General features: G+C 40.3%; 1 protein-coding gene across 1 annotated transcript; it reads right to left on the bottom strand.

The window, feature by feature from the left end:
• Nucleotides 1-722: 722 nt before the first annotated feature.
• LOC146632158 (protein cereblon-like) lies at nt 723-20,869 on the bottom strand. Its single transcript, XM_085354121.1, has 11 exons — nt 20,789-20,869; nt 20,417-20,529; nt 20,079-20,281; nt 18,663-18,812; nt 15,488-15,650; nt 11,418-11,480; nt 11,232-11,316; nt 9,802-9,917; nt 6,632-6,696; nt 3,446-3,577; nt 723-2,028 (listed from the first exon to the last, which is right to left on the bottom strand). Exons 1-11 carry the CDS (start codon nt 20,859-20,861, stop codon nt 1,845-1,847), a joined length of 1,347 nt encoding a protein of 448 aa, XP_085210247.1. The 5' UTR covers nt 20,862-20,869; the 3' UTR covers nt 723-1,844.
• Between the last annotated feature and the right edge of the window lie 1,414 nt (nt 20,870-22,283).

The raw sequence follows: 22,283 nt of genomic DNA, 5'->3' as shown, positions 1-22,283 counted from the left end.
CCTGCTGGTTGCCATGGGGTCACTGAATAGGCCTGCACAACTGGATCTTTAGCAACCACTTCCCCAGCAGCTACCATTAACCCCCAGCAACCACTCTTAATCAGTCAGGAAATGCTCATTTTTCCCTTGTAACTGGTGGTTGCTAGATGGTTGCAAACCAGTCTGTAGATGCGCATACTACTATAGCTTACACCAGGCAGCAATAATAGAAGACTGCAGAACAACCAGAGTAACAATCAAGGGTAGAAAGAAACGGGGGGGGGGTAAACAGAAAGTGTTGCAGTTTTTGCAGCATTGCTGGAAGGGTAGAGGGGTAAAGTTAAAATGTATCTATTGCCAGTTTAATGTGATCCACAGACATGAACAATGTTTTCCTCTCTCAGCAGAAAAAGTGAAGAAAAAGACGCGTTTATCCAAAAAATGATGTTCTCTATCCAAAAACATGTCATCAGACAAACATTCGAGATGATTTCTCATTGTGTTACTCAGCTTACTCATAAAAAGATAATTTCCTAACAAAGAATCAGCAAAAGAGTTTTGCAAAAAAATAAATAAATTAGACTCTACAAACAGTCGGTCGACAGCCATATAAACAACAAATACTGCCTCAGTTTTACCGTACATAAATACAGACGTGAGCCATTACCCTTGCAACAGAATCCTGAAAACTGTCACCCTACAAACCCAAGAGAATATTAAAATAATAATAATAATAATAATAATAACTCTTAAATCTTATCATCATTTTGCCTTTCTGAATCTGATTCCTCGCACTTCAAAAGACACCGAGCTGGAGCGTAGGCACACCATTTTAACATACCACGCGTGAACAAACTAAAAGAAGGGTAAATGCTCCTCTTGCTCTGTCTCAGTGGGCTTTGACCTTTGATAAACAGTCTGCCGCAAGGCACCAATGCATCGCTAATTTTCACTCGTGCAATCAAAGATGATGCTCGTCTCCAGATGGGATAATGAGTCTCTAGTGAATACAAAACAGACACAGATTATATCAGATATATTACACAATATCATTATTGTCACTTCAGTTTCTTTTGTTTCGAACAAAACAAATCCACTGTGATAACAAATTGCAGTTTCACCAAACATCAATGAATATGTTAGCTTAATTTCCAACCTTCTTGCATACAAAAATACATCCGCTGTAATTCCAAAATTCAAAATATCTCCTATCGTGACAGATCTACACATACATGAGTGCACTCTCTTTCTAACAGTTTTCTCCACCGGTCTCTCGCAGCTGATAATAATATTAGAAATCCTATCTGAGAAACTCACAAAGGATCTGAATGCTAGACTATTAAATTACTGTGTGCGGATTTTACAACAGCTTAAAGTGGCCATCGCAGCTTGCCGACGACATCTCAATTTTAGCTGCATGCAGCCAGCTAAGACAGAGGAGAGGAGGTGAAGGTAAAGAGTATTATGCATTCAGCGTCCCCCTGTGGGTCTGTGTGTTCTTCTATTTGGAAAACAGCTGGAAAGAGGTGCAGATCAGGCAGCTGCATGCTGGGATCTTAACCACATATCATGGTCTATTCTGCAAGTCTCAGTTTGACTCTCACTCTAACAGACTGCTTTCAACCTCGACACTGCCTCCGCATTTTAAGAACCTTTTAGAATAATAATTACATCCAGCCTGTTCAAATATGCACTTAAAAATTGCCATCTGAAGGCCAAAATGACCTTTCTGCTAATATGCTGAATTTGTTGCCAGGGGTGACAGGCATTGTGATTGAAGAAACTGCAGCCAGACAGTGGCTAAAGATGCAGACTGTGGGAAGTTTGCAGGAATTTTCTGAATGAGGCAAATAGATGGTCTGGTATCACAGACAGAAGAGGCGAGAACCCTCTCTGCCCTCCTCCCCTTCACTCTGTGGGATACGAGGGAGCATGGCTGAACGGGTCAGACCCCAGAAACGAGGTGGAGACAAGTCCTTCTTGGTGGCTGTGAACTTCCAACCCATGTGGGATCCGCAGGTTCGACACTGAGCAATCGTCCAGGCGTACCTGAAAGCAATTAAAGTGCCACATTTTCACATTTGTGATCAGTAGTGCATACAGTACTGTGTATACTTTTGGCACTTTGCTACAAGCAGAAAGCCTGAAGAACTGTTGCTCAGGACCACTTTAAAAATTACAAGGAGGTCCGGCTCTTTGGAGGCAAGAAAACAATGCAAATAAAAAAATAAAGTGCAACTTAAGACTTATGCACTGTACTCTATTGCCGCATGATTAGATGACTTCCAAGTTCCAAGTTAATGCCAACACAGTCCTCCCTGTGAGTGTGCCATAAGAATAGATTCAACGATGTCTCAGTAAAAAACGCGCCGAATCACATGTACAGTAAAGGTGAAACATACAAATGAAAACTATGTACAGAAAGTCAAATATACCTTGAATTCACATAACTAAGAAGTTCACAGTATTACTCTGTAAGCCCAGAGTCAAAGCAAAAACAAAACAAAAGCAAACCATGTCTCAAGAAACTTCTAGAATAACTCTGTATTATACTGGAGTAGCCCATTTTATCATGTGGCAGAAAAAACATAAGTAGTGGTTTGCAACTACAGAAACTGTTGATTTTGCTCATCTGTGTATCAATATTCAGAGCATGCACAGCTGCTGGAGTTGTTTATGTGTACATCTCTCAGATGAGTCGGAATGAGGTCAGATCACGTTTGCACTGAAAAGTAAAATTGATCTAGAAGTCATTTGTGTCCAAACTCATTCCTCTTAAGAGTGTGACTGTTTTTGTCTGCGACAGAACCAAATCACAAGTCCCACTCTGGAGTCTGATTCGCCTGGTCGAATCTAAACCTCAACTTCTAAAACTCTGAAACAGATTCTTACAGGTCTGTTTAATTCTGTTATCATTCACCAAATCTCTCACAGTGTAGTTCAGCGATACAACCTTAAAAATATCTTAAAATTTTAAAAGAAAAACTGACATTACTGTCAGCATAAAGTGCTTTGCACAGGTATCATGTTGCAGGAATTTAAATTGGGTTATTTAATTACTAAATGAGCCCAGTGACAGCCTGATGGCCTGTCCAGGGATTACCCTCACTTTTGCCCTATGGCAGGTAGGACAGACTAACACCCTGTGACCCTGAATGGGAAAAGCAGGAGAAGAAGGATGAGCGGATTATTAGTGTAAGTAATTTGGAGGCTTCACTGACTGCAGAATCCAAGATTGCACAACCTGAACATGCATAAAGAGATGCACCATTGATAACCAAGTTGACACAAAGTACAGTACAAAGCATTTTAATTTCAGGCACTGAGCAGTGTCACAGCAACTTGCAGCTACACCAGATGCCATTAAATTCTAAGCCCTGGGCTGTGAGGTATCAAGAGATGTGTCTCTTACTTAAAACATCCATTTATGGAAAGCACACTCATGCTGTATGCTAAAAATATTTACCCTGGAAACCAGCTGTGCAGCGTAGATGGCCTTCCAACCAGGTTAAGGTTGTTGGCTTTGTAGACAGTCAGCGTTTCGTGGACGTAACCGTGAGGGTTGACGTACGCAGCCATGGGGCCGTACAAGGACAGGCTGCAGAGAGAGGCAGAGAGAGAGAGAGAGGCAGGTGGAAAATGTGTGAATTCAGTAAACTGTTGAGCCAAAACAAAACATCATGAAAGTGAGACACTGAAAATGAAAAGGGGAAACGGGCTTTAAGAGGTCTAAAATTGAAAATGCCAAAAAGTTCAGCTGTGCTCATCATTTTTATATTAACAATGAAGACAAATTTTCTGTCTTCATCGTTTCCTTCTTAGAGCATTTTAACTCTTTTGGGTAATGTTTTCAGTGGAGCTTCTTAAGAACTTTGAATCTCATCTGTGCTATTTTCAGCTAAGCTAAAAATGCAACATAAAACTGCAGGCGTACGCATGACTCACACAATTTTAAAAACTGAATGCTTGACCACTAGATGGAAGGACTTTGGCTCTGATATACCGTGAAGGCATTTTACTGGCATGGTTGGTATCCACTTCCTGCCTTAGTGGGAGAAATCACCTCTCTCCTGTTGGTCATGATCTCTTTCAGAGTGACAGAAGAATATGAAAATAACATGAATCTTATGCTAAGACCTTAGCACCACCAGATAACAACCCATTTGGTCTGATTACACAGTGGCATCATTAAAACAGGGAGAGAAAAAAATGAGGAAATGTCTTTTAGAGGAGTGGTGTTCATCTCCAGGACCAGTGAAGCTGTTATGTTAGGCTGAGGTTAAGGCTTCTTATGATGGGGTTTTTTTTTTGCCTTTATTTGTCATCTACCTTTAGCTGGAGGAGAACATTTGCTCCTTTTCATGGAGCTAAGAGTGAAATTTGGAAACTCAAAAGGACTGCGCAAAAGTTTCAACTCATCCCTGGAGAAAAATGGGAAGAAAGTGCAGTGATTTATTAAAACATGTGCAATGATACAATGAAATACAGTATCTAAGGTAAAATAAGAGTTTGTAAAATGAGCTTGAAAGTCAATATTTACTATGATCACCTTTATACTTCAACACAGCCTGAACTTACTTATGAAAGCTTTCTTCTAATTTATTTAAGGAGTCTTCAGGAATAGTTCTCCAGGCTTCTTGAAGGACATTCAAAGAGCTTCTTTGACTGTCTTTTGTTTGTGCTGTCAAGATTACCCCACACTGTTTCAATAACCTGGAGAGGCTAAGCCAAGGCTGATATCGTTCCATTGTGCATTTTTCAAATTTGGATTCGTCTTTCAGACTTTCCGATATTGTTCATCTGCTGATGTTACTTCAGCCTGTCATTTCTTCTTTTGTCCTGTCCAGTTTTCCTACATTTCTTTAAGGACAGACCATAGACAATGGCAGGTTTTCCTAATATCTCTTTGCGAATCACCTTGTTGGTGCAAAAAATACTATTTTATGCTGTAAACTGTATTATCTGTGGCATTTATTATAGAGTCAACAAAAACAAATGTGATTAAATTATGTGTTTTGTAGTAGGCTGACAGTAACAAAGTACCTAAAGACGCCATTTAAAATTGGTTGTTTGTATTACGTCTAGACACAATACTGGTTCATCACTTGAGCTAGGTGTCTTTTTTATGCTTGAATGATCCATAGGTCAGTGTTACGTGGCTTAATAAATAAAAACATTCCTCTCAAAATGGTCAGTTACAAGGTTTACACTGAAACGGAGTGAAAATGTCGAACGGAAAACTTCCAAAGACCTTCAGAAAAGCCTGAAGAACTATTGCTTAAAACAACTTGAAAAGGTTACAAGAAAGTCTGGCTGCTTGGAAGCAAAATATAAAGAAATGAAGATGACTCGAGACTTTTGCACAGTACTGTAAGTGGTAAAATTGTAAATTGACTGATTCTTGTATAGCTCTTTTCTACTCTCCTGGAGTACTCAAAGCGCTCTATACAACATGCCACATGCACCCAATCACACCCATTCTCACAAGCACTTTCTCTATACTGAGTGCTTCCTAACTACGGTCACGCACATTCATACTCCGATGGATGCATCGGAGAGCAACTTGGGGTTGCTCTCCGATGCCCAAGGACACTTGACATGCAGACTGGAGTAGCCAGGGATCGAACCACCAACCTTCCGATTAGTAGGTGACCAATTCTACCGCCTGGCTGCTCTACCGCTACAGCCAGGCGGTAGAGCAGCTCCTGTACAGCGCTAAACCCACACCATGAATAAGGTTTGAAGTATCAAAAGCCAAACACAATCAGAAATGACGCATCAAAAGACATTTTGATGTCCCACACACACAAACACACTAAGTATAATCAGCCCCAAAAACTTCATTTTCAGTCAGTCTTTAAAGCGGTAATTTGGTTACATTTAATGTACTTCTGCTCTGGCATTGAAAGAAGATGCATTAGCACCATACAGTATGTAAATTCGTCAGAGGCAGTGCTTCAACTATTAGTCTGCTTGCCTCTCTCACACATAATCACTCACTGACTCAAAATATATGGATGACAAAACAGAGAGTGCACTTTTCTCATAAACCCCTAAGAATGTTCTGGGCAATTTCATGACTGTTCAAGGTTTTTTGTGTCACTGTTGGACAAACAGATTAACCATTACACAGCAAACCGTCAGAAAATGACATTATATAACAGTGTGCATATAAGAGAGTGCACTTAGACTGTGTGAGTGAGGAGGTGTAGAGAAGCACCACTTACTTTCCTGATGTAATCCCAGAGTTTACGTAACTCTCAGACAGACAAATTGGTCTTAACTTTGACGTGCTAATAATTTCAGTGATTACAATGAAGAAAAAAAAACAAGAAGAACTTGGATAATAAGACCTAATAAAACTGTCATAAACCTCCACCCCCAATTATGCCAGCTGCTCCGGAAACAACTCAAAAAACTATAAAAGTCTACTACACTCCATTATTGTTAAAAGCAGGAAAAACTGCCGACTTGAACATGGAAATCTGTGAAATCTGTGAAATCTGTGAAGTTGGTTACATCATCTTTTATTCTATTACTGAATCCAAATTTCCAGTGATGTGAGAAGGATGTTACTAGTGCTGAGACGGAACCACTATGTGCTGATCACTATCAACTACTATTTTAACAAAAATCAAAAACAAGCGCTCACCTGAAGATCTCATTTTTTGTGGTGATTTCCGTGTCCTGGCACTGTTTACAGCACAGCGACGTGCACTGAGGAGGAGGAGAGAAAAGAGGGTTTTAACAATATGTATACATGTCACATATTTTCAAAGCAAAGCGTCCACTGTTGAGGCTCATTGAGGGCGTTATATTAATCATGCCATTCGTCACGCTTCCACAAATGCGACTCAAAACATGGCCCGAGCTCAGGTCACGTCAGTGTCGTTGGTGAGAGGGATTATTATCCTCAATCAGAAAGAAGGGACAACAGATAATGGGCAAACACATTTAACGAGCACTTCACAAATCAAGCTTCAGCTTCTGATTCAACACAAGTGCGACACACTGATCACTGTTTATATAAACATGCCTGGAAAATCATTAACATTAACTTACCATCCTCCTCCTGAATCAGTCATCTGAGCTTGCTAACCAATTAGATGTTTGTTTGTTTTTCTAATTTTACTCCTTATTATTTGGATTTGGCTAACTGACTAGAGCCACACCTTTTTTTCTTTTTTTTTTTAAAAACCATTTTTCATTCACAACATAGAAAACATGCTAGTAAATCAGTCTGTAAATGACTAAGAACTGACGAGAGGAATGTTGTCCTATTCTTCTCCGAGTCATTTGATGTTACGTACTGTATGTTTACACTGAGGAACAATTTGTTGCAGATTGGTGAAGGCCAGCCCATCTTTACTTCTGAGGAACTCTACCTCTCTAAGGTGCTTTTTTTTAAAAAATGTTATACCCACTCATGTTACTGGCCTCTTGTCAATTTAATTCATTAGTTGCAAAATGATTTCTTTTTAGTACCTTGCTTCCTTTCCCAGACTTTTTTGTTTTCATCCCAGCTTTCAGAGACATGGTGCTGCCATCAAACAGCTTAACATATCCTCTTACCCCAAACGGTCGCAGCAGATGGCCCCCCCTCCAGGCCAGCCTAGTTCTGCTGGAGGTTTCTCCGTGTTAAAAGGGAGTTTTTCCTTCCCACTGTGGCCAAAGCGCTTGCTCATAGGGGGTCATATGATTTTGGGGTTTTTCTCTGAATTTATCATTGTAGGGTCTACCTTACAATATAACGCGCCTTGAGGCGACTGTTGTTGTGATTTATATTTAATATTTTTAAGTACCTTGATTGCAATCTTTTTTTTTTTAATTTGTTATTAGATTAAGACCCTGATATCATAGTGTGAGCCACTACGATATCAGATGTGTTGTCCATTCAGAGAGCCGCCGGTCATGGAAGAAAGGTGAAGAGCATATCAGGATGATTTGTGATGGAAGTAAAAGGAAAGGTGGCAGTGAGATCGGGTGTGTCATATACAGTTAGGTCCATAATTTGTTGTAATTAAGCACCTTTACACCACCACAGTGAGTTTCAAATTAAAGAATCAAGATTGTAGACTTTGAGCTTTAATTCCAGACGCTTCAAGTCCTGCATTAACTGTGTGGGGATTTCAGCCATTTTTATACAGTCTCCCATTTTCAGAGACTCAAAAGCAACTGAAAAAAAAATTACATAATTTGAATAAGGAGCCTAAAGTCTAAAACTCATGAAGAAGACTCTTGATTGGAGAACCTGACAGAACCTGACTTAGTTAGATGATCTTAACTTACATATATTACATATACTTTATTTCTCATTAAATAACGGGGAAAAGGCTTCAACTAGCCTTGTCAGTCAATCGTCCAGTTCATTTTGTACCTCTGAAAATGAGGGACTATGCACATAAATTGCCAAAATTCCTAAACAGGTAATACAAAGCTTTCTGTAAAAAACCTTTGAATGAAAGCTAAAACGCTGCACTTCAATCACTTCAATCTTGAGTATATAAAATCCACTATGTTGGTGTACAGAGGCAAAATGACAAGAAATGTCACAGAAACTTATGGACTCAATTGCAGGTTCGAGATAAAAGGTCAGGAAGCAGAACTGTAGGTAGTTTCTCATGCGAAGGAGATTTACACTGGGAATGAAAATGATGGACAGGATTAGGAATGAGCATATTAGAGGGAAGGCTCAGGGACAAAATGGAGAGGAAGGAGAAATGATGGTTATCTTTAAGAGAAGGTTATTAAAGTTTGAGCTTCTGGGCAAGAGGGGGAAAAAAAGAAGGCACAAGAGGTTTGTGGATGTTGTGAGAGCAGACAGTCAGGTGCTGGACATGTGACAGAGAAAGACAAAAAAGACTGGGAGAGATGAAAATGGATGATCGACAATGTGGAATCCTAATGGGAGTATCTAAGAGAAGAAGGAGTAAACAATGTGTGTTTGATGCTGATGAAAGCCCCGTGAGGGCGTAACCCGTCTCCGTATTAACCAATACGCTACACAATATAGGAGCTTTAATGCAACTCCTCTCCTTCCCTTCTTTGATTTTACTCTCATTAAGCACTCACACATAGCTTTTTGTCATCCTCTTCAGATGAACACAAACAAAGTAGCTATTGCTGTTCTCCACTGAGCATGTGTGGAACATGTCTTCCTGTGCTCAAGTATGGCAATGACTGAAGAGGGCCTGAAGAATAGTCTCTGTAAATAGCGGACCTGACTAAAGGGATTAGAAGAACAGCAACCAGACCAGAGATGATTTCAAATCATCTGGAGTGGGAGTTAAATGTTTTTGCCAAATGTAACAATTATGAAGCAATTTCAATCGCAGCAAAGTGATGAAACCACTGACCAGCATAAGTGTCCTTACTACAAAGCCATACTGCTAACACGGCTAAAAACAACCTGTGACTGCTTTGGCCCACATGACTGAGTAAAAGCAGATCTACAGTGGCCAGAGTGCTTTGTTTTGAGTTTTTTTCTTTAATTGAAATATGGATAGCTCTCTTGCTGTGTCCAACCTCTCCTTAAAATCAGATCAACCCCTTCAAGGTGACAAACAGCTGATGTTCACTGCATGCTAAATACCGGTCCATTAACCTTAAATGCTGCAATGGCTGCTTTTGACTCTGAAAACTGAAATATTGCAGCACTAACACATCTGTCAGCCCCCGTCAGACATGGTTAAATATAACAAGACACACCAGAGGGACACTGTGTGCTCAGTAAAGCACAAGTAGGAATCTTATCACTGCATAAGACAAATTATGTCTGAGGTTTGGGGCAGGTCAGCGAGGCTGTTGGTGACTTTTACTTACCCGATCCATAATGTCTAGCTCACAGCGAAGTCTCTGGATGGCGCTGCCAATCTTTAATAGCTGGAGCCGCAGAGCATCATCTATGGGCAGACAGGCTGCTACTCTGTAGGAGAAATCTGACAGAGCGTAGACAGAAGGACAAGAGAGCGATGAAATAAAGAGGACAGAAAGTACAACGAACACAAACAAATTGCGAGTGTGCATGTTTACATACAGATGAGGACAGAATTATTAGCCCCCCTAAAAAAGTAGTTCCCAATAGGGATTGCGTACCATATTTTACTTTGCACACAGAAACAAAACAATTTCACAAGAAACAGAAACAATCAGGTGAAAATTATTAACCCCCCTGATGCTAATAATCTATTGCGTATCCTTTTTTCTGGGTAACACCTTGCAGATATTTGTTGTGGTTTTCACACACGTCTTCTGAGCAATCCCAGCCCATTCTTCTTTGGTCAATCTCCACCACCCCCTCCTCCTTCTGGTCTTCGGTACACACCATAAATTTTCATTCGGATTCAAGCCAGGGCTTTGTGCAGACTAGCCAGTAATGTTCACTTTGGTCTTCTGATAGCAATTCTTCACCAGGAGCCATGTATGTTTTGAGTCACTGTGCTGGAAGACAAAGCAATGACCCAGAACCAGTTATGCTGCTGACTGCTTTCTTTTAAAATCTCCATGTCTTTCTTCTTTATTCCTTCCACCTTGATGAGATTCCTAGTTCCAGATGCACCGAAGAATCCCTACATGATACTCCGACCACCATGTTTCATTGTGGTGCTCTCTGGGCTGTCCACCGCTCTTCTTCCTCCAGATATAAGCAACGTTTCTGTGGCCAAATAGTTCTGCGTAATCTTTTTCCAGGTTGTCTTTAGCATATTTCAGTCTGGTTTAAAAGTGTCTTTTTCTACAGAAGTGGAGTTTTTCCCCTTCAGCAACCTTGCAGTCCATTCCTGTGCGGCGTTCCAGTGAGTGTCCTTTGATCCTACAATTTCTGACTTTGCTAAATCATTTACTAGTGTCTCTGCATTTTGTTCTGGGGTCTTTAAACACATCTCTCACTAGTTTTCGTTCCAGAGCCTTTGGAAGCCTTTTTGGCTTCCTGCCTCTGCCAGGCTTGCTCTGTATTAATAGCTCTCTTTGAATTTATTATTGATACGTCTCACTCCAGTTCGTGACTCTCAGAAAACCTTGTATATCCATCTCCTGCCTTGTGACCATCAACAATTCCTTTTCTTAAATCTAAACTTATTTTATTTTATTTTTGGAACAACACTTTCTCAAGTGACATTCTGCAAAAAAACTAGTGTGTTTAGAAAAGCTATGTAGAAATTCCCCTTGACTTTATCACTTTAATAATAGGGGAGGTAATAATTTTGTCTGCATCTGTACCTGTACCTTCTGGAATAAAATCAACATAGTCTGACCTACTGCATTCGCCGGGAGGGAATCATCCTTCAGATTCTCATCCCATTCATGAAGCTGTTTCTTCACCCTGTTCATGAGCGACTCCTGTGAGGTGAACCACCAAAAGCCGAGAAATCTTGGTTTATATTCATTTGTGTGTCATGTTTATATATAGAGGAGGAAGTGCCGCGGGCTGCAGTACTTACTGAATCATAGAGTGCGTAGACCCAGGGTGGCCATGGCGTCAGACTGGCACAGTGAAACTTTCTCTGTGGTCAATAACACATGTATCACTTAAATCAAATCTAATCTGATGATTATGGAAGCAACACAAGATCCGTCCCTTTGTCATATAGAGAAGTAAAAGTAGCATGTTCCAGGTCACGGTTTTGCACATGGGCTACTTTCACATCCAGTGTTAATGTCACCTGCACAGATACCTTAACATGTCATCTACTTATTCTCCTTTAACAGTAGACATGAACATTTTCTCCTACTAAAACAATCTAACACCTGCCAACACATCTGCACTAAGTCACTTTCTCTACTGTTTTTAACTGTATTGATTTATTTCACATCTTTACATTATGAAACACATCAGCTGCAACAACTAGTCAATTCATGTGAGTGAACTGGATTAAAATGAACTATGTACTAACTAAACACACCATAGGTTATATGTACAGGTTGTATTTGGAAATGTCAAACAATAAAGATTAGCATGCCCAACTCCAAACATGCTGAACCATAAAAATATCAAGCTAATTCAGCATTCAGTTAAATGTAGGCAGTATTTAATATTACAAGACAGAAAAAAGCCGCTTATCTTTTTTTTTACCACTTACAGTTTATGGAGGTAAAAATCCCAGAATTTTTGGACAATGACACATTTTTTGCAATTTTGCCTCAGTACTTCATCACAACAGATCTGAATCAGACAATCAAAATGCGTTTGAATTGGCAGGATTTCAGCTTTAATTCAAGTAGTTTTACTAACTGCATTAACAGTTTAGGAGTTAGAGACGTTTTTATCTTGGGTTTTTTTTAAATTGTTTTTAATAACAATTTTCAGGGGCTCAGAGGTAATTGGACAATTGAATGTTAATCAGTATAATGGGCAGATAAGGTCTCTTCCCTCGTTGGCGAGATGTTGTTGGAAGTGAGGGAGGCCATCATTAGACTGAAAAAAGTAAATAAACCTACGAGGGACAGCACAAACTTTAGGTTCAAATCAACAATCAAAGGCCTGAAAGACCACAGACGACCCCTACCAAATGATCATAACCAAATTAATTTAATAGCAACATCTGACCAAGTCAAGAACACTCAGTGAGATACAGTTGCATCATTGTCAAAGTCTACAATTAAGAGATGACTTCATGATTGGGAAAGGAGGATTTACAAGAAGGTGCAAACTACTGGTTACACTAAAGAACAAAAACACTGATAATCGCCAATGGTATGACTCACCCTAGTAGCAGAGACACCTGTGGGATCAATTTCAAAACCCTACATGAACTTCTTCTTGTGTTACTGCGTTTAAAAGATTTTCAGAAAACTTGACCTTGGGCTCAAACTCAAGGTCGTTGAGATTTTTATTAGCTGCACCCACTGTATTAAATTCAAACATTGCCTCATTCTCGAGTTATCACATTCACAAACTCACAATCATCCCGCTAACTGTGATGACGACAATACCCCTTCAGCCATAAGAGGACAGATTAGACTTTCCCAGAAAACATCTAAAGAAAACATCTAAAAGAGCCCGCGTCGGTCTAAAATAAGTTCTTTGGACAGATGAACCCAAGAAGAACTTGTACGAGCTAGGAAGAGAAAAGTATGGAGAAGGAAAAAAACAGCCCTTGAGCCAAATCAAAATACATCTGTGAAACATAGTGCAGGAAGTGTCATGATACAGGCATGTATCGTTTGCCAGTGGAACTGGACCACTAGTGTTTATTGACGATGTGACTGCTGATAGAAGCAGGAGGATGAATGACTGATAAAAGTGTACAGGGCTATGTCTGCTCAGATTCAACCAAATCCTGCACTTCACACTGCAAATGGACTATGACCCAAAGCATACTGCAAAAGCAAGCTGAGATTTTCTCAAGGCAAAATATTTTAGATATTCTTCGGTGGCCAAGTTAGTCACCTGATCTCAACCCAACAGAGCATGCTTTTCAGTTATCAAAGACAAAACTAAAGGCAGAGAGAGCCAAGGTCTAGCAGAGGATCTCAGGGGAGGAAACAGCTTTTGATTATGTCCACAGACTTTCATCAAGTATTAAAGACATTCCATGTAATTAACATTATGTTAGTTTGTCCAATTACTTTTAGGTAGTTAATGCAACATTTTAGGAAAAATTGTGATTTGATTTAAAATCTACTGTGGTGGTGTAGAGAGGCATAATCTTTTTTTATGTCACTGTCCAAAAACCTTTGGATCTAACAGTATAGGATTAGGGTGGGATTCAGTGAAAAGGATTCAGGTGAAAATGCTCATTTTGCTCATGATTCAAATGGAAACTTCACCACATATTTCTAGTAATTCTTTGAATGTATTTCAGGTCTTCACTTTCACACAAAACTAGACTTTGATTATTTAGTTGGTCCGCGCAGGACCTGACAGCTCGAGGGTCGTCAGGTCCTGCGCGGACCAACTGTGTGGGGTGATGGAGCACCTCTTCAACCTGAGCCTGAGGTTGGGAAGAGTCCCACAGCTCTGGAAAACCTCCTGTGTTGTACCAGTGCCAAAGACTTCACGCCCCAAGGACCTCAACAGCTACAGGCCGGTGGCTCTGACATCCCACCTGATGAAGACCCTGGAGCGGTTGGTCCTGGCTCAGCTTCGGCGCCTAATAAGCTCATCACTGGACCCACTTCAGTTTGCCTACCAGCCTGGCATTGGAGCGGATGATGCCGTCATTCACCTCCTACATCGTTCCCTCGCTCACCTGGAGACCGCTGGAAGCACTGTGAGAATCATGTTCTTTGATTTCTCCAGTGCCTTCAACACCATTCTTCCCTCGGTTCTAAAGGACAAGCTGGTGAACTCTGGAGTGGACCATCACCTCACTACCTGGATCCTGGACTACCTCACCGACCGACCACAGTATGTGAGGACTCAGGGCTGTGTGTCGGACAGGGTCGTCTGCAGTACGGGGGCCCCACAGGGAACGGTTCTGGCTCCGTTCCTCTTCACCATCTACACTGCAGACTTCTCCCACAATTCCACCCAGTGCTTCCTGCAGAAGTTCTCTGATGACTCTGCAATAGTGGCAAAATAGTGGACAGCTACAGGTACCTTGGTGTTCATCTGAACAACAGACTGGACTGGACTCATAACTCAGACGCCCTCTACAGGAAAGGGCAGAGCAGGCTGTACCTGCTGCGGAGACTCAGGTCGTTTGGAGTGGAGGGCCCACTCCTGAAGAAATTCTATGACTCTGTTGTGGCTTCTGCTATCTTTTATGGTGTGGTCTGCTGGGGCGGCAGCATCTCTGCTGGGGACAGGAAGAGACTGAACAGGGTGATCCGAAGGGCCAGCTCTGTTCTAGGATGCCCTCTGGACCCAGTGGAGGTGGTGAGTGACAGGAGAACGGCGGCTAAGCTGTCATCCCTGATGGACAACATCTCCCACCCCATGCAGCAGACTGTGACAGCACTGAGCAGCTCCTTCAGTGGGAGACTGCGGCACCCACGGTGTGGGACGGAGAGATTTCGCAGGTCTTTCCTCCCCACTGCTGTCAGACTCCATAATAAAGACTTTAACTGATCAAGCACACACATCCATACATATGCAATAATACTAAGTGCAATAATCCTTTCTGTCATCGTTGTATTTTTACTCAGTTGTATATAGTATTTGTATTCTATTTTTATCTTATTGTATATTTATTTTATTTTATTCTACTGTATATAGTATTTTATTTTATTCTATTCTGTACAGTTGTGTACTGTATTTATTCTTATTGTATTCTAATTTTTGCCTCGTAACTTTTGCACTGTCCACTTCCTGCTGTGACAAAACAAATTTCCCACGTGTGGGACTAATAAAGGTTATCTTATCTTATCTTATCTTAAACAGGCACCGACTGATCTGATGTTTTACTGAACAGTTTCTCAAAGTGGAAAAATACATTTTGCATCTTAGATGAGGAAATTCATCTTAACTTTCTTGTCACTGTCATCTGATTCAAACATCTCCAAAAGTAGAAACTGTTACTTTTAGAAAGCGCACACAGATTTCACGTTTGTGCATGATTCTCTGTACCTGTTTGTAGTTATTCCACCAGCACTGAGCCTGTTTGCAGCTCTGACTTGGAGGTTTGGAAGAAGGGTGCATGTGGAGCCTGGACAGAGGCGTTAGCTGCACAGCGGAGAGGGGGTCTGGAAGGATTCGTTCTGGAAGGATCTGCACTTTAGCCTGTTTGATCCTGAGAAGAGGAACAAAAGCAGACAATAACAAAGACCCGTGACACAAAAGAAGGGAAATGTGAATGATGACAGCAGAATATGAGTGAAACTGAGCAGGCGAATAGTAGATTAAACAAATGGTGCACTGGCCAAACGCTACATTACAGGATGTTTGGATCATTGAGGTGATCACAAAAAGGTGCCATCTGGATTTTTTCCTCACTCGACAATAAGAAATATTTTGCCAGTGCCCGACACAGATTATTCTCAGTGAACTTCGTGCAGAGAAATACAAAGCAAAGCCAGACCACAGAGAAACAAGAAACGCTGCCTCACAGCTGTAGGGCTAAATCCATGTCTGTCCAGACTTGACCTTTTAATCTGATCTAAAATATAATTACTAAGCCATTTCATCCCTTTACACATCTGAGAGACATTTTGTCATAGTCCCCTCCCAAAAAAAAGTAATAATTCAGACTCAAATATCAAATTATGAGCTTCCACATAATGAGCTTGGTGCCATTCTCAAAGAGGGGGGATAAAAGTCAACAGATTTTAAGGGTTTGTTAACTGGGGTGTAATTTCTGTAGCATGATACACATTTTGTTTATCAAACTATATAAAATATTGGGAAAATGCACAGACCTCTGTCAAATAAGGTAACACAGACTCACTGTCTCTACTGGATGTGACTGATAACCCTCCACCTCCACCCATGAAAGGCAGATTCTTATCCCTGACACACCCTACAAATATTTCCCTCTGCAGGAAATCTTAGAAACATTACAGGGAGGATGTTTACTGAAATAGAAAGAATAGACAGAAAAAGTACAAAGTATATTTTAATTTTAAACAAGAGAAAGAGCAGACTGCATGTAATTGAGTGATTGATTAAATGCTGTATTTTCCAAGAGTCACAAGAGAAGGTCAACACAATCATGGCAACCACTGTATGTGTATTATATAACCTCAATTAGAGAAAAGGAAAATGCCTTAATAAAGCCTCATTTTTATGGACAGTATGTGCCGATGATTTCCAGGGAGGATGTGGGTTAATATGATCTATTACATGACTTCAATAGATACATCTTTATCAATGCTTCCTTTGTTTTCAGTCCAAAAAGACAATATGCTTTGCATTTACGCAGCTGCACTGAACTCTGGAATAAGTCAGAAACGTAAATCTGTTGTTGCAACAGCCCTCTTCACAAATTTCAACATGTGAGGATGATTCTAGAGGCGGTGAAAAAAAATATTGCAAAAGCATAGTATTGTGATTGTGATTTTGTGTGGTGATATTGTATGGATCTGGAGACACTAAATATTGATATTTTATTAAATACAATTAAAATACTCTGGGAGTACTATGCACGAGAGGGCATCTCATGCATCATCATCCTGTGATAATGTTAGCCAAGTAAACTTACATTATATAAGATAAGAGATAAGATAAGATAGAACTTTATTAATCCCTCGGGTGGGTTCCTCTGGGAAATTCGACTTCCAAAAAAAAAGCACAGCAACGACCGAAGTTACAGTTACAGAATTGTTATATATATATATATATATATATATATATATATATATATATATATATATATATATATATATATATCATCTCAACCGAAAAACCATCCAACACTGGACACGCTTAGCTTGACAAAGCTACTTCCAAATTAAAAGCAAGCTAATGACTCAGTGACGCAAGTAAAAATAGGACTTATGGTGGCGAGATGGTTGCCCAGAACTTGAGTGTTGCACAGTCATGACCACTTGTGCAGTCATAAGGCAAATGCACAGATCACCCAATAGGAGACAACCTTTCTGCAAACAGTCACATTCTGATTTGAACTGACTGCAGTCACTCACAGAGAGATTGTTAAAGGTTTGCACAGACATGCTGTCTAATTTATAAATGCAGACAGTTTGCCATCAGTCTGAATGAGTCTTTGTCAATGAGCACAACTCGAGGGGACTCGACACAACTGGCTGTCAGCTGGTTGTATTCTGGTTTTGTTCCAATGGAAGAGGAAGACTGCTGAGCATAAATGTAATAGATAGATGTGAATTTCAGTTTATGTAGACAGCAACAGATATGCAAATTTCAATGATTTACCATTGAATTATTAGAAACAGACTGCGTGTACTTGCCAACTTGCCCCATTCAAAGGTAGACTGATTACAGACTTTTAGTGATAAGTGTTGTTATGTTTGACAATCTCATTTTGCAGCAAAAAGAAAAAAAAGAACTAAAATGACATAACATTATCTTACTGGATAAAAGGGATACTTTGCAGTTGATGATAAATTGCAATATACAGTATGTTATTAAAATACACAACATTTTGCAGAATGTTCAAAATCATAATAATCTCATATTGTGTAGTCTGTTTACCACCTCTTGGTAATATAGATAGGTATAGAGCTGACATCACCTCTACACATCCACATGCACATCCGCGCGATGCTGAATTGCTGTAATCTCTGGTTTCCACAAGCAAATGTTTTAAGAAACTACATTTCTTTTAAGTACATCTATTAGAGACAGCCTCCATGCTACTTGTTTTGAAGCAGTTTGTGACGCAATAAAAACCTGTGTTTCTAGTTGATTTTATCAAGTGTTAGATTGCCCCCTAGTGGTCAAATACTGTGTGACTGTTGACGGTGTGTCTCTGTGCCATTATTGACATAGTTTTCCTTCTCATCTAAATGTGTTTCTGACTAGTTGTCCGGCTGAAAACCTGCAGGTATGCAACTCCTGTAGAAAACAGCTGTCTCACTAAATGCAAGAAACAAAGTTTCCTTTTTTTACTGCAGAAACTCTGAATTAAACAAGAAAAATGTTTTGCACCCATTTTCTGTTCCACAGCTGGCTGCATTTTTTTCCTTTGCATATATTTGATTTCATTTGGCATTTTTTAAGGGTTATGTGTGGCTTTGTTGATTTGTCGCACATCTTTGAACCAGGGATTGGCAGTAAGAATTCAGCCCCCACATTTGGTTTAATACTTTATGAGGGAACTTCAACTTACCCATCTGCTTGAGTTCTTATCTCGTGGACCTTAAATCGCTGCCTCCCTATAGCCTTCACTTTGACTGTTTCAATGCCGTACTCCTGCTCCTCTCTGTATGCATAGATTTCAGCCGTAGTTCCAAACTCTGCATCCGGCTCACCTGTATCGCTGCAGACACACATCAGATGCAGAAATTGAAATGAAATGCTGAGAATTATCCACCAGTGACCCACAAGAAACAGTTTACATAAAGAAGAGTCATGGAAATTTGCAGCTGTGGTCACAAGGTTACACACACACTCAACGTGGACATGAATGCCATAGTAATTTTGGCTTAAAAAAACAACAACAACAAAACAAACAAACATTAAAACAAGAATTAGAGTACACAAGCCTGAATTTATCTGGGATTTTCTATAACCCATTTTCTATAATCCACAGAGGATCTGCCACTCTTCTTGGCAGAATTGTTAAGAGTGCGTTTCAATTCATTGATTTCCTGGTATGGACCTGGCTTTTAAGTGTTGTTTACAAGTTTTCAATTGATTTGAGGTCTTTAGAAAGACCATTCCAGAAGCTTTTACCTGCTTTAGCCATTCCAAAACAAGTTTTTGTGTGTGTTTGGGATCATTGCCCTGCTGAAAGATGCAATTCTATACACGTTTTAACCATCTAGCTGTGAGTGAGTTAAAGTTGAAGAATTTAGAGGTGGTACACTTTCATTATTTCATGTACTTTGTGCCATGTACCAGAGCCACAGGCAACAAAACAAACCTGGACCATGATGCTATCACCACCATATTTATGCAGCTAGTACTGTGTTACTAGGTTTGCAGCCTCACCTGACGCCAGTGTCAGGTAAATAACATGTGACCACACCCTCATGCAATCACCTGAGGTGCAGGAAAATCTAAACACCTGTGCCACCATAACAAATAAACAAAACATAAACATTCATTTTGGTTTTATAGTGAGGTCCTTGGACTTTCCCATTGTTCTAAGTATTGGTCAATCCTGGGAAAGAGACACTACCAGTTGTAGTCAACCGTGATCAGAAATGAGATATTAATAGACCTAAGACTTGTCAGGTTAAAAGACACTGCATAACCTTCACATATTTGAAGATTTAAGTGAGTGTGTGTAAGCCAGAGTGTATAACTTTAACCCTCCATGGATTAGAGAAAATCCAAAAATAATTTCAAACTTCTGATATATGTTTTACAATCATTCAACCCTGGGGGAAAAAAACAGTTCAAAGACATCATTAAAAGCCCAAAATTGCAGTGACATTCATGCCTATGATGAGTGTGTGCAACCTTCTGACCACAACTGTATTTTCTTCAAATGAAAACAAAAAAATGCTTTCCATTTGTAGGAGTTGTGCATCTTTCCATGATTGCCAGCATACACAGAGATTTTAACAGCATCACACACCTGTGTGCGAGCACAGCAAAAGTGCGGTCTCTCTGGATGACGCTCCTCATCATGCTGACCTCCTGCGGCCTGAAGAGCTGCAGAGGCAGCGTCTGGCCCGGCACCAGCATCACAGCTGTGTGTGGCAGCACGGGAATGGTCTGACAGCTGTCGTCATCGTGGACCGTACGGCCATGAAACTCCTCCATGTCTGAACCCAGGTACTGGCACACAAAAAGGGGGTTAGATTAACACAGCAGCTGCAGAGAAACTAAAACTCTGAGAAGGATCACATGCATGAAAGCAAATGATGTAAAAAAAAGATGTTAGAATAAGAGGGATTGTGATGCATGACTCACTGAATGTGATGTGGGAAGACTAGGGTCAAAGGTGATGATGTTGGGCTTTTCTGCCTCCTCACTGTCTCGATCTTCGGTCTCCATGTCATCCTCCTCTTCCTCCTCCTCATTGTCTGTCACAGCGCACAAGTGTACACAGAGAGGCTAAGTTAGGTAGCTCGTTGACAAGCCTTAGACGTAAAAGCTTCACCTTAATAAATCGCACTGATGGCATAATTGAAAAGAAAGCGAAAGCAGAGGGTTGAGACAGTGAGAGTGATCACTAACAGTGGCCTGCTGTGGAGGTGTGTTAGCTAGCATTTAGCAGGAGGAAGAGAAACGCACTGTCCCGGTGAAAACACCGAGCAGGCTTTCGGTCAGCTTAACGGGTACCTGGTAAGAGCTGTAACTGGTTCCCCATGTTGTCGTTGGCGTTGTCTTCCCCTCCACCCCTCTCGTCAGCCATATCCTTGTGTTTACAATACTAAGTCTTCTTCTACGGCGTATCAATGTGCAGGACCCGGTGGAACTATAGCGCCCCCCGGCGACATCGCTACATAATGTACACTGTTGAAATGCCATTTTACTACGGTGGCCCCGAGGGGCCAAACGAAAGCAGAATAAATGCAGCAAAAGCATAAAAAAACACGTCGGGGGAAAAAATAGAGAAAAAAGGAAACAAATTAAAAAAGAAATTAGAAATAATAAATAAATACAATTTTTTAAAAATGGCTCAAACGCGACAGCCAAAAAGTAAAATTTTAAAAGTAATTACTGGGTTTTATCTCACTTATTTGTGCAGCGATACAAATGTTCCAATGACAAAGATCATGAAAAAGTTCAATTTGGCTGCATGTCAGCAAAGTTATCTGACATTAGTGATGTTAGTTAGTACTTAATGCAGGTTCCACTTGCTTTTAAAGCTTTTACTTTATGATGCACGCCATTCAAAGATCGACTTTAACGTTAAAAAGACATTACGATTTTATGAATAACTAATGCCAGAATATTCACAAACAGAACAAGCTGAAACATGTAAAAAGGGTGTGAATGCTGCATAAACATTAGCAGACAGCTGTGGAGGACAGGAGGACCTTGACACTGAGCTTAAAATCACTTTTACAGCCCCGCAAAAACAGCACGATCAATTACACTAATGTTAATGTTAGTTCGGTTATTTCGGTTATGCTGCCTTAGCTGGTTCTGTTGGTGGTGTTGAGCCATATTTATTTTAAGAAGAAACAAGCAGACAGTTCACTTGTTAAGTTAAAAGAATAGTAGTTTATTCACAGGACCCAAACATTTGGCCAGTGTACAAACTTAACCACTTTATACTTAAATTTAGCTCTCATCTTATTTAGTACCCCTAATAAAATAAATACTAATAAAACAGGAAATACTCCCTGTGCTATTTTTTGTACTAGTGTATATAGCCTGAGCCTGTCACCTTTCTGTCTGTCCTGCACCTTTCCCTTCTCTTTTTCTTTCTCTCTGATTGTAAAATAAAAGTATGAACATGTATTTATAAGTTAAACTTGTGTTTTAATCACACGTTTGATTTCCAGTCTGAGAACTAAGAGTGTTGAGAGTCAGGACAGACTGCGTGACATCTTGAGGAAGAAGCTGATAATCCTCCACAGAGCAGAGTGGCACAGGAGACGGGGAAGAGAGAGAGCCAGGAAACGAGCAGCTTTTATTGCTAAAACAACTGCTCGGGACAAACACAGCGGCCAGCTGAAATGCTCAATAGAGGAGGTGAGTCACTTCCTTCAAGACATCATGAGTGACCCACAGAGGGAACAAGATTTGGGACCTAATGAAGCTCTCGTCAACCCCCCATAGCAGAGTTTAAGTTGACAGAGCCAAGTTTGAAGGTGGTGTGTGAGGT

The sequence above is a fragment of the Diplotaxodon limnothrissa genome, linkage group LG5 (assembly GCF_057381915.1).
Source record: "Diplotaxodon limnothrissa isolate DT_005_m linkage group LG5, D_limnothrissa_male_GT1.1, whole genome shotgun sequence".
Taxonomy (NCBI): domain Eukaryota; kingdom Metazoa; phylum Chordata; class Actinopteri; order Cichliformes; family Cichlidae; genus Diplotaxodon; species Diplotaxodon limnothrissa.
The sequence above is the reverse complement of the archived record's forward strand: the minus strand, read 5'-3'. Positions and strand labels throughout refer to the sequence as shown.

What these genes read in the sequence shown, in the direction of transcription:
- LOC146632158 (XM_085354121.1), bottom strand. Translation starts at nt 20,861, where the DNA reads ATGGCTGACGAGAGGGGTGGAGGGGAAGACAACGCCAACGACAACATG. An exon ending in GGTGGAATAACTACAAACAG is followed by an intron (nt 11,481 to 15,487) that starts GTACAGAGAATC and finishes TATTGACCACAG; the next exon opens with AGAAAGTTTCACTGTGCCAG. An exon ending in ACAAAAAATGAGATCTTCAG is followed by an intron (nt 3,578 to 6,631) that starts GTGAGCGCTTGT and finishes CTCTCTCTGCAG; the next exon opens with CCTGTCCTTGTACGGCCCCA.